Source organism: Ursus americanus, chromosome 22 (assembly GCF_024610735.1).
Source record: "Ursus americanus isolate L20-20 chromosome 22, mUrsAme1.1.p, whole genome shotgun sequence".
Taxonomy (NCBI): domain Eukaryota; kingdom Metazoa; phylum Chordata; class Mammalia; order Carnivora; family Ursidae; genus Ursus; species Ursus americanus.
This window is the reverse complement of record NC_142148.1, coordinates 3,538,739-3,551,152: the sequence shown is the minus strand read 5'-3', so window position 1 is coordinate 3,551,152 and position 12,414 is coordinate 3,538,739. Positions and strand designations below refer to the sequence as shown.

The following is a 12,414-nucleotide window of genomic DNA, read 5'->3' as shown; positions in this document are numbered from 1 at the left end:
CGTAACCAGCAGCTTTCAGACCAAGTTTGAGGCAGAGTTCGGCGTATCGTTCCTTCTGGGGTCCAGCGCAGGCCTGGGAGCCGGGAGCCCTCGGAGGCCCCCCAGTACCTGAAGCAAAGCCGGCCCTTCCTTGGGTTTTCTGTGTTGGTTCTCTGAGCCGCTTTTAATAGCCACACATTTACTTGTGGGAGGTTTTGGCAATTTTAACTTAGGAATGAATGACCTTGAACTGTTTGTGTTTTGTTAATTCCTAGATTCCACAGGCCATAGAGATTTTCTTCTGAGAAGAATTTGTGTTTAATTTTATACCAACACTGAACCTTGATCAGGGAACTTTCCTGAAGTTCAGCTCACGACTCCCTGCCGTGTCAGCGAGAGGAGCGGGGCGCTCGGGCAGGTGAAGTCTGGGCCGTGCTGTTCGAGGGGACCCAGAGGACACCCTTCGCTCTCTGGTGTCTGCGGAGTGGGAACTGTGGGGCCCGGTGGAGACCCAGAGTCGCTCTCCCAGAAGAAAACTGTCCTTTGCCTTTGCACCTGGTTTGACAGCTCTGCGGCGAGCTGGGGCCGGGCCGCGCGTGGGCAGGCGCACCCGGGGCCTCCGACGCGGACGGGCGGCGCAGCGGCGTTCAGGCTTATGTTGAAAGACATTTTTATTCTGATCACAGTTAATTTGAGAACTCTTTAAGTTCATGTTCCACAAAATTATTGACTGTATTATACTTTTCTTTTTTTTTTTTATATAATGTCTAACAAAAAAATACAGCTGCAACATTTTGATTCCTGTTAATTTTGTTCTTTAATTAAATGACTACTTATTGCAGGAAATGAACCTGGGTTTCACATTTTCTTGGGAGTTGGGAGGAGAGCGGATCTGTGAAACAAGTCGAGTTTCATTACTTTTGAGCCATCAGATCCAAACACGTAAAAGAGGATTCCAACTTTGCGTTTTGTTTTGTAAATTCTGTTAGTATATGTGGTTTGCGCCTTGGAAAATCAGATTGTTTTTCAACTTAATTAAATTCATGTATCATTGAGTAATGAACCCAGAAATAAGTGTCAATTTGGTGGAAAATTCTACCACGATGAAAATTAGGCCGTCTTTGAGTATTTTTAGGTTCACATTTGCAAACATTATGGAAAACTGTTATAGGACACAAAGGTTTAGATGGAGTGGAGATTATAAAGAGGACATTTACCCTAGCACAAAAGTAAAACGTAATGTTGGCACAAAGGGGGAAAATAAATTAAAAAAAATAATGTTCCCCGAAAGGCATTTTTACTTGGCCTTTAAATAAGTGTCCTCACAGGTGAGCCCGCCTGCCCGCGTGCAGCTTTCAGACTGAGTTTGAGGCCGGAAGCCCAGTGGCTTGGAGCCCGACTTTAGCAGCTTGCAGACCCTGATGCTTAAATCCCAGCTCTGCACTGTTCACCAAGATACTATTTTCTCTCTAGGAAGATCATCTCCCTCTCAAAGTGTTGCTGAAACTTCTAGAGGAGATGCCTGCGACCAACACATTCTACGTCCCCAGTAAACATTCGCCGCTGGTGGGGCTGCCAGGAGCCCCCGGAGCAGGTGCACGTCCTCTGTGACGTCTCACTGCACACCCTACCTCACGTCCTGTTCAACTTCTTCAAGACCGAAGCGGGTCAGGGGCCCGTGGACACGGCTCCACCCTCGTGGCAGCACTCTGTCCTGAGGGACTGTGATCGGTCCTAGATGCTAGCGAGCGTGCTGTCCGTTAGTTGAACTCTTAAAAGAAATCCCCGTTATGGTGGGAAAATTCCAGCTCTACCTCTTCCTTGCTGTGCAGCCTTCTGCAAACTGCTTCACGTCTCTGAGCCTCAATGTCTCTGTCTGTGAAATGAAATGATATCTAAAGCTTTTCTAACTAGAAGCCAGCTCTTTAATTTTATAAGCATTTATGTGTATATAGCATTATTTAATATATACGTATACTCTACTCATATTTGTGGTCAGTCAACCTCCAGGAAACTTTAATTTTTTCCCTATTCTAAACTACATTTCGGCAGCTCCGTATTTTGTTTTATTCAGTTTAAAACATTAAGTGGAGCCCAAATTATGTAAAAGTAAGATTTCAATCTCCTTCGCATAGAAATATCCACGGACTTACTATGAAACAAAGAAAGGAAAACGGTGCTTCTGTTCAAAACCATGCTGGCCCCCAAGGCCGAAAGCATCAGTACTGCTTGGGAGATGGGCCTCTGGTTAGAGGTAACTTGGCAAGGGGGACATGTGTTCAGGTTTTTCCCCAAGTAAAGTTCCATAATTAATGGATAAATAAAATTCAAAATGAAAATAAGGTGGAGACCCAATGGAGGGTTTGGTTTGGTTCAGACTCAAGCATTCTAAGATATCATAAAACCAGAAGACATTTGCATTGTAACCAAAATTTTTAGCAACGGTATCTGACTTCTATATTGTATTTTTATTAATCTTAAACTATTCCTCTAGGTTTTATTTCCATATTTCACGTTCTTATCCAGTATTATAGAGGTCGAGAGAGCCAACTGAAACTGTGAATCAGGTGTGTTCACTCCGCACTGACCAGGTGCACGCAGCCCGGCACTGAGGAAGGCTCCGATGGGCGTCTCGAATGTCTCTCCTCCGAGTTGGAGGAGCAAAGTTAAAAAGCAGCTTATAAATCTCGTGGTACAGGTGATACACATGTTTCTTTAGATATATTTACATATGTTCTATAAATTTGAAGAGAAAGTGTATATACTTAGGAGCCTGAAGATTTAGGGAAAACCCGTTTCTGCTGCCTCCCTATTCAATAACTAATCACAATATCTGTGATATTACCACAAACAGTTCACTAACTTATCACAATTCTTCACTACTAGGACTTATCAGGTTTTTATGCATTGATTTCACAAGTCATTTGTTCTAATTTTCACACACAAAAAACCTATGATTAACTATTAAAGTAACAATGAATATTAAGTCATTAATGAAATTGTTTTTAAGGCGTTTAAAAGATTAAAAGATTTAAAAACCATAATTGATTATTCTATGAGAGGAAATTAAATCACTTCTAGAACTATCAAGCTTTAACCTGGCATTGATAGGGGAAATAGTACATTGTAAGTCTTTGTAAAAAAATACATTTTAAAGCATATTAAAAGACTTTGAAATTATATTACATGAGTAATTTTTAGACAATTGAAATGGCAGAAAAACAACAAAAAACAAAAAAACCCAAAACCCTAACATAAAGAAGTCCATCTTGTGGAAATACATGGTAATTACAAGTCTAAATTTTGGAGGTGAAAAGCCAAGTTTTTAGCTGCATATCCACATCTTTAATAGCAAGTTCAAGTCCAGAAATGTACAATTCTAATTATATTGTTAAAATTATAGCCTCATATGCTTCTAATCTCAAACCCATTCTTTTCCAGAGATTTTTTTTCCAGAGTTTTTCGTGTGAAAGAAACATCTGAGGAGAAGCTCATAAGACACTGAACACGTTGAGACTCAAACTGAACTATGAAAATATTTTTAAACAGCGCATTACCGTAAATTAATTTCTCTGTAAATTTATTGATGGTGATACTAGGAGCAGAGCACTCGTTCATATTTAGACAATGTTAGAATAAACAACGGAAAAGTTACTAGTTATCTGTTTCACTGCTTCGTGAAAACAGAATGGTATTTTATGTTTAGAGTAATAAAAAGTAACTTTAAGTCTTTCAACTGTTAAATCTCCTTTAAAGAAGGTGAACAGGAACAGTCTAAGGATCCCATTTTCTTGACAATAAGCCATGGTAAGAACATCTGGATATGGTGCACATGCTACTAATTCTTAAAGTTAAAACCATGCTTTTATATGCACATTATTGCTTTTAGATGCAGTTTATTCCCCGTTGTCAAAGATACAGGTACAGCGAATGTGCAGGTGTGTGCCCCAGACCAACGGTGCATTCCCTGCCTCCCACCCAGAGAACGTCTTGGTTGCAGTGGTGACTCCTGGTGTGGCACAGAGCGGTCTCAGGGACATCTAGCCCCTTGCTCCTTCCAGTTTTTACATTCCCACTTAGAGTGCCTGTGGCTGTTATTTCCTGCTGTGCTCCTGTGCTCAACATTCTACTTCAGTCGTTTCTTCGTAGCATGCAGGATTCCTTCCATGCTCACGTCAGCTTGTCACTTGGCGTGTTCAGGAGCGAAGTAGGAATTGGTGGACAGTAACCGTGAGTGGCTCTGCTGTTGACAGGTGGTCGGGACAGGTGGTTGAAGAGCTGGCTGCAGCAACCGTGAGCTTCACGCCGTGTGCCGAGGTCGGAGTCGTCGGAACTCGTCGCCCTAGACTGCCAGTTCACTGTGGCATTACGTGCGGAATGAAAACCACACGGCCCACTACTGCTCAGAGGACCGGCTGGGCATCCGTGGCATCAGGATTTGGTGACATTTAGGTCTCTGTAGTAACGTCTCTAGGGCTGAGTATTTGAGCTTCTGCTTGGCTGGACTAATGATGCGGAATGTTCTCTCTCCTGTATGTCCTTCTGGAGTAGGGACCACTCTGCAGCTCAGTCTGGCTGGGGAAGTGTGAGAAGCCCACACCAGCACGGTGCTGAACTGCAGGCCAGGTAAGAAGCAGAGATTATTGGCTCGAATGATCATGTATTTTTAATATGTTTGAAATAGGAAAATCAAGAAGGTGTGGCTCTATTAACTCACATAGTTATTAGGCTCTGCTAATACAAAATTGATTTAAATCACTGTTTTTGTTAAATGGTGAGATACATTGAGAAATACATATTATAGTAAAGAAGAGAGAGATCTGATCTTTAAAAGTTCAAGACGGATCTGATCTGTCTTAAAAAGACATTAAGGGTCTTGCAAACAACAGCCCATCAACCAAACGTGGACTTTTTTTTTTTTTTAATGGCCTGCAACCTAAGAACGGTTCTCACATGTTTATGCAGGTACCTACGCGTATTCTCAAACTCACCCGTCGGCCCGCACACCTGCACAAAAGCACTATGTGGTCTGTCAGGTAATTTGCCAACTTCTGCTTTAATTTTTCTTAAGTGTAAATAAATATATAAAATGTTAAAAATGAATTAGAACAAAGTCAAGCAACTACATTTTGTTTTTAAATATGCTTAAAATTTTTTGACATCAAATCTGTCCAAAACGTCAATTTTCATCATAAACTCATAATGACCATAGTAGAGTTACATAAAATGCATTTTATGAGGTAAATAATAAAGCCCTTACTGATCTTAAAGGAAAGCACTTCATTAGTGTGACAAACCCACACTGCTCCAGCTTCCTTGTACTTAAAATTATTGTTATCATAGCATAAACCAAAGCGTCTGAAATTCAAGACAGTGCAACATACGGATCGCACTCAAAACATCTGTATTCTTGAATAAATGTTGAATTATTTTCCTTTAGATATTATTTTAGAATATTTCCATGGACTTTTTTTGACCTAATGTTTTTCTTTTTTTTTTTAATTATTTTTTTAGAGAGAGCCTGGAGTGGGGGGCGCAGAGGGAGAGAGGATCTTAGGCAGGCTCCACACTCAGTGCAGAGCCTGACGTGGGGCTCAATCTCGCAACTCTGAGATCCTGACCTGAGCCAAAATTAAGAGTCGGACACTTAACCAACTGAGCCACCCAGGCCCCCACCCCCCTAATATGTTTTTCAACAAACCCAAAACTAAATATCACAAATGTAACCATCAAAAATACAATATCGACTTTGATAATAAAGTCTATGTACATTTGACGCACCTACACAATTCTTCCAAGGGGCCAATAAAATGGAAATCTGTAGAATTTTTTATGATTTTTTTTGAAATTCAAATGCTCCTTGTCTTTACAAAATATACATATTTCACATTTTTCTAAAGTCACCTTTTAAAAATTTTTTTAATTTAAATTCAGTGAGTATATAGTGTAGTACTAGTTTCAGAGGCAGAGCTCAGTGATTCATCAGTTGCATACAACACCCAGTGCTCATTCCATCCCCTGCCCTCCTTAATGCCCGTCCCCCAGTTACCCCCCCACAACCCTCAGTTTGTTCCCTCGAGTTACGTTCCTTTTAAGTACAAGGAAAGGGTTCATTTCTTGCTTATCTCCGTATCTAGAGCTGAGCACAGCACGTGACATGTCATAGATGCTCACGTGGCTGATTGACTAATACTTCATTATCCGTTTTAATGGAAATGCTGCAACCATGCAGGCTTTGAGGATCTGAGAGTTTCAGGCGCATTCGCCCTCTCTGAATTCTGTACATTCCTACCTAGAAATGCTCTATTCACCCCCTCACTCATTCACATTGCTGCAAGCTTACTTTTCTAGCACGTTTTTAGGTTCTGGAGATAGTGACCTAAGTTACTATTCATAAGTGAGTAAGACAGACAAGGTTCCTGTTCTCATAGAATTTAGAGCAGCGGGGTTTATGGAAGGGAGGAAGAAAGAAATTTCTGGAAGGAAAGTGAGATTAATAGGACTGGGAGGGAGGAGCTCTCTGAAGTACTGCTGTTCACGTGAGTCCCAAAGGACAGCATGCGCCACGGAGAACAGAGTCACAAGAACAAAGATGCCATGACAAGAATAGGATTGTTCAAGAAACAGTGCTGGAAGTCTGCTGAACGAGAGAGGAGGGGAACAGGAAGCAGGGGCGAGGAAAGAGGCAAAGGGCAGCTCACATAGGGACTTTCAGGCCCTGATATAAAGGTTGGGTTTTAAGTGCAAAGGACACCTCTGGAGAGGTTTTGCAGTGTTTTATTTTCTTTTAAAAGTAAATTCAGGTGAAATGCAGGTAACACGAAGTTAACCACGTTAGGAGTGCAGTTCGGCGGCATCTAATGCACTCACAAGCCATACAACCGCCGGTTCCCTCTGGTTCACAAGGACACTCCATGTCCTGGAAGCAGGCACTGCTCATCTTCCCTTTCCTGGGGCTCCTGGCCACCCCCAACCTGCTTCGTCTCTATGGATTTACATATTCTGGGTATTACCTGTAAATCCAATCCTACAGTGGAAGCTCTCGTGTTTATTTTTTCACGTAGCACGATTTTGAGGTTCATCCACATTGTAACATGAATCAGTGCTTCTTCCTTGTCACGGCTGGGTGCTAGCCCGCGTAGACAGGTTCAACCTGCGTCTACTCACTCGATGCCCATTCAGGGCGTTTCCACGTGCGGCCTTCGTGACTAGTGCTGCTCACGGACATTCCTGTGCAGGTACCTGTTCTTTGCGTGTATGGCCAGAGGGTGGAATGGCTGAGTCATAGGATAATTCCACATTTAACTCTCGGAGGAGCCCCCAGACTGGTTTTCACAGGAGCTGCAGTATCTTACTCCCGCAGAACCCACGGGGCTCGGAGCCCTGCACCACCTTGCCGGTACTTATCTTCAGTCCTTTGATTCTAGCCGTCCTGGTGGGTGTGAAGGGCATCTTGCTATGGTTTGTAATTCCCAAATGACTAATGCTATTCTGGGCATGTTCGCGTGCTTGTTGGCTATTTGTACATCTCTGGAGAAATGCTCATACAAGTCCTTTGCCCCTGCTTTTATTGGGTCATTTGTCATTTTGTTGCTTAGCTCTAAGAATTCTTTATATATTCTAAATTCTAGATCCTAAGCAGATATGTGATTTGTAGGCATTTTTCTCCCATTCTGTAGGTTGTCTTTTCACTTTTATGAAAGTGCTTTTTGCACAAAGGTTTTCTTTCTTTCTTCTTTTTTTTTTTTAACTCCAATTTACCTTTTGGGTTTTTTGTTGTTGTTTTGTTTTGTTTTCCTGTTGCTGGTGCTTTTGGTGTCTTCTCTGCCAAATCCAAGGTCATGAAGATTTACTCCTATGCTTTTTCTTAAAAGAGTTTTATAGTTCTAGCTCGTTTACATTTTTGATCAATTTATTTTTTATGTATGTTGCAAAGTAAGGGCACAACCTTGTTCTGCATGGGGCTGTCCACGTGTTGCCCCGAACCACGTGTTGAAGACCACTCCTTTCCCCACCAATGGTCTTGGCAGTCTTGATGAAGCTCAATTGGCCGTAGAGGAGCAGGCTTATTCCTGGACGGTCATTTCTGTTCCACTGGTCTAGATGTCTCTTCTTCCGGAGGCACTACACGGTCTTGATTAACACAGCTTTGTGGTGAGTATGAAATTCGAAAAGTGTGAGTAGTCCAGCTGCATTATTTTTTCGAGGTTGTTTTGCTATGCGGCTCCTTCCATTTCAGTTTGATTTTTAGGATCAGCTTTATTATTTCTGCAAACAGACTACTGGGATTTTGATAGGGTTGCATTAAATCTGTAAATTACTTCCGAGTATTGCTATTCTAACAATATTAAGTCTTGCAGTCAGTGACCATGAGAGGCCTTTCCCCTTTAGGTGTTCTTTAGTTTCTACCAACAATGTTTCATAGTTTCCATGTGCAAATCTTCTTCCTCCATTAAATGTATTCCTTTTAATATGCTGCTGAATTCAGCTTGCTCGTTATTTTGTTGAGGACTTTTACCCTACATTCATAAGGTGTACTGGTCTGTAATTTTTTTGTGATGTATTTATTTGACTTTGGGAGCAAAGGAATGCTGGCCCATAGACTAATTAAGAATGTTCCCTCTTTTATTTTCTGGTGTTAATTCTTATTTAAATATTTGAGTCAGTTATGAAAGAATTCTACCAATCTCTTCTTAAGATTTATTTAAGAGAGAGAGAGGGGATACATGTGCATGAGTGGGAGGAAGGGCAGAGGCAGAGGGAGACAGAGACTCCAGCAGATTCCCCGCTGAGCATGGAGCCCGACATGAGGCTCAGTCCCACAACCCTGAGATCATAACCTGAGCCGAAATCAAGAGTCAGATGCCAAACTGACTGAGCCACCCAGGTACCCCAATTCAGTGTCTTTAACATGTTACAAGACTGTTTAGATTTTGTTTCTTCTTGACTAAGTTTTGGCAGTTTGTGTTTCTACGAATTCATCCATTTCACACAAGGTTTCTAATTTGTTGGCATACAACTGTTTACAGTATTCTCATAATCCTATTTCTGTAAGGTCAGTAGTAATGTCCCCAATTCCATTGCTGATTTTCAAAATTTTAGTCTTCTGGTGGTGCCTGGGTGGCTCAGTCGGTTAAATGTCTGCCTTCAGCTCAGGTCATAACCTCGGGGGCCCTGGGGTCAAGCCCTACGTTGGGTTCTGTGCTCATCAGGGAGTCTGCTTCTCCCTCTCCCTCCACTCGTGCTCTCTCTCTCTCTCAAATAAAATCTTAAAGAAATTTTCAACTTCTGTTTATCTCAGTCTAATAAGGGTTTACCAACTTTTGGTTTTGATTTTTTTCTGTTGTTTTTCTATTCCACTTTTTTTCCCTTAAATCTCCAGTGTAATCTTTATTATTTCCTGCCTTCTAATGGCTTTGGGTATAGTTTGCTCTTTTTTCTAGTTTTTTAAAGTTTAAACTTGGGTTATTGATTTGAGATCTTCCTTTTTAACGTATGAACTTCCCTCTCAGCTCTATCACTTAAGTTTCAGAATGTTGCATTTTCATTTGTCCCAAAGTAATTTCCCTGTGGTTTCTTCTTTGACGCACAGGTTAAGAGCATGTGGTCACTGGAGAGTTTTATGTAAGGAAGAGGCGTGCTAGGGTTCATGACGTAGTGAGACTGTCCTGGCTGCAAAGTGAAGCAGGGCTGCGGAAGCCAAGTGTGAACGCTGAGGAGCCGTCTAGGAGGTTGGTGCAGTCGTCTGTGTGAGAAATACTGACACTGCCAACAGTAGTGACAATGTAAGTGACAGAAATGACACATATGGGGAGCATATTTTGGCAGTAAAATCTGCAGGACTTGATCAACTGGCCACGGGAAAGAGCAAAATCAGGAATTCTAGGTTTTGGCTTGCACAGTTGGGTGGATAAGAGAGACGGAGAAGCAAGGTTTGTTTTCCCTTTGGTGTTGAGAAAGAGTACTGAGAGAAGTCAAGGGTTGTTCTGAGACTTGAGAGGCTGATTAGAACTGTCAATAAAGCAGTGTGTGCGATGCTAATGTCCAAAATAAAGGTCAGAACTTGTATGCATTTGCAAGCCACCAACACAGAGACGGCTACTACCCAGGACCGTAGGAAGTTACCTAAGGAGAAAGTAGAGATGGAGGAAAAGTGACAGACCAGAAATGAGTCCTGCATTAAGAGGGAAAAGGGAAGCCAGAAAAGATACAAGGAATGGAAAATATGCCAGCCAAAGTCTGGGTGACATGGCATTGAGGAGCTGGGTTAAGAAGATGGAGACTGGGGTGCCTGGGTGGCTCAGTGAAGCGTCTGCCTTCAGCTCAGGTCATGATCCCAGGGTCCAGGGATCGAGTCCCGCATTGGGCTCTTTGCTTGGTGGGGAGTCTCCCTCTCTCTCTTCTCCTCCCCCTGGCTTGTGCTCTCTTGCTCTCTCGCTCTCTCAAAATGAGTAATCTTAAAAAAAAAAAAAAAAAAAAAAAAAAAGGATGGAGCTTATGCTTGGTAAAATAAATCACTGGTATTTTGATTAAAAGTAGGTTCAGTGAAATAGTAACTAGAGAAAATTCTTTCCCTATGTTCTGTGTAAAGGTGAGTAGAGAAGTACATTGGACCGGCAGCAGTCAGAGGGGAACTTGATGCCGGGGGCCATTTTTTTGGTGTAAGAAGTGTGGGCTATCCACACTGGCAGTGATACCAAAGAAAGACAACAGGACTCAGAGCACCAGTAGGGGGACAATCCTGCCACAGGAACGTGTGAGCAATCCGAAGATGCTGGTATTGATGCAGGTACCATGTTCAGGAGCTACAAGGTAAAGAACTAAGGAATGTGGGACTGATGTGCGGGAACACTCTGGAAATGTGCTGAAGTCAGTTAAGCAGAGGTGGGCCTGCTGAGCAGCCATTTGAAATACATGGTCATAAATTTAAGCCTGATTATAACAACTTTTCTCCTGTGATGTTCAGATTGTGGAATGAAGGGTCGGAATTAGCAGATTCAATGAGAGGAGAGAGGGAAAAAGTATTAGTTTTGACTAGAGTATAAAGGGTAAGGAAGGAAAGAGGGACAAGGAAGGTAACAGGCACGGCCCAGGACTACTGCAGAAAGCAAGCTGCAGGCGGAGGAAGGTCAGGCAGAGAAGAACATTGGGAAGGAGACCCAGTGGGTAACAACTGCTGGGTACTCGCAGCAGAGACCCGGGCTGGGCCGCGCACTCGGTGCAATATGGGAATGCGTGTGACCCATCATGCAGCTGACTTGAAAGTCTGGCCAAACGGGGAGGGGAGTCAAGATGGGAGGAGCCCTAAATTCTCACCGGGAAACGTGGAGTTTCAACTCCTGAGGATTATTTACTGTTAGGGCAGAGCTGTCACTGTCTCTTGACCTAGAATCTCTGCTGCCCTACTGATTGATTGATAACTGAATTCCTCTGCTTGTCTAGACTGAGAGCTGCTTTTACCACTGTCTGCAAATACTGGTCGTATTCCTACTCTGCCGTCCTGGTGCGGGCCGGCAACAGGGGGAGGCCGTTCAGATGCACGACGGGAGAAGGACGTTTTGTTTGATCCAATGTTCATAAAAGAGGAACATAAATTATAAAATAACTTTATAATATTCAAGTCACATAGCATTTATTTCAACTTAATTATACAGTTAAAACAAATGTATATTTTAGCAAGATATTACAACGAATCTTAGGAGCTTAAAAAGTACTGGTCAAAACAGCCTGCTTATGAGTTAAGACTTCTACCTAGAATTAAGATGTTCAGACAATATAGTAACTGGAGCCGTAACTGAATAAACACTCTCTCCCACAGTGTGCTGAGAGTACCAGGTAAGCATTTTAAATCCGAGCCTTCTCCCCTTTCTCAGCATGGCTAAATTTTATTACATGTAGTATATTCTGAACTAGCAATACCTTATATTTACTTCAAACTGTATTCATTTAAAAATATTTTATAAGATAAACTTTATTAAACTAGTTTTATGAGTAAACTCGGTAAGATTTATTCAATGTAAATATTACTTCAAAAACAAGCAAATTCCTTTTGCTGTTTGGTTTCCCAAAAATTTCTCTTTAAAAGAAGAGTAGTATTCTACAGACAGAAGTCTCTTGAGGTTGGAGTCATGTTAAAGTGGTTCTTTCTCATCCATAAGACGACATTTCTTTGGATTTGGAGGCTCCTACAAAAGCACTCTTGCCTGGGTGACATGTGTGTTTTTCTCTTTGTAGGGCTACTCTGGTATTTCCTGTTATACACAAAAAGGAATAAGTGGATAAAACTTGTTGATAACACCTAGACCTCACACACGAACATTTCTTTCATGAGCCATGAATAATGACATCAGTCCTCTGCGTACATTAAGAAGCTCCTCTTCTTGCTATAGCCGGGGGGGAAAAAATCATGCTTAGATTTTAAATTATCAATCACTG

General features: G+C 42.0%; 2 protein-coding genes across 3 annotated transcripts in view; one reads left to right on the top strand and one right to left on the bottom strand.

The window, feature by feature from the left end:
- PHACTR3 (phosphatase and actin regulator 3) overlaps positions 1–1,705 on the top strand; it is a 211,480-nt gene extending 209,775 nt beyond the window's left edge. Inside the window, exon 13 of the mRNA XM_045795392.2 lies at positions 255–1,705. Within this exon, the coding sequence (XP_045651348.2) occupies positions 255–270 (16 nt within the window). The 3' untranslated portion in view covers positions 271–1,705. The remainder of the gene's footprint in view (positions 1–254) is intronic.
- Positions 1,706–10,863: 9,158 nt separating this feature from the next.
- SYCP2 (synaptonemal complex protein 2) overlaps positions 10,864–12,414 on the bottom strand; it is an 80,438-nt gene continuing 78,887 nt past the window's right edge. The window contains exon 43 of one of the 2 annotated variants that reach the window (XM_045795366.2): positions 10,864–12,362. In XM_045795366.2, coding sequence (XP_045651322.2) covers positions 12,285–12,362 — 78 coding nt within the window. In that variant the 3' untranslated portion in view covers positions 10,864–12,284. The remainder of the gene's footprint in view (positions 12,363–12,414) is intronic. The other variant, XM_045795381.2, reaches the window with a different exon arrangement.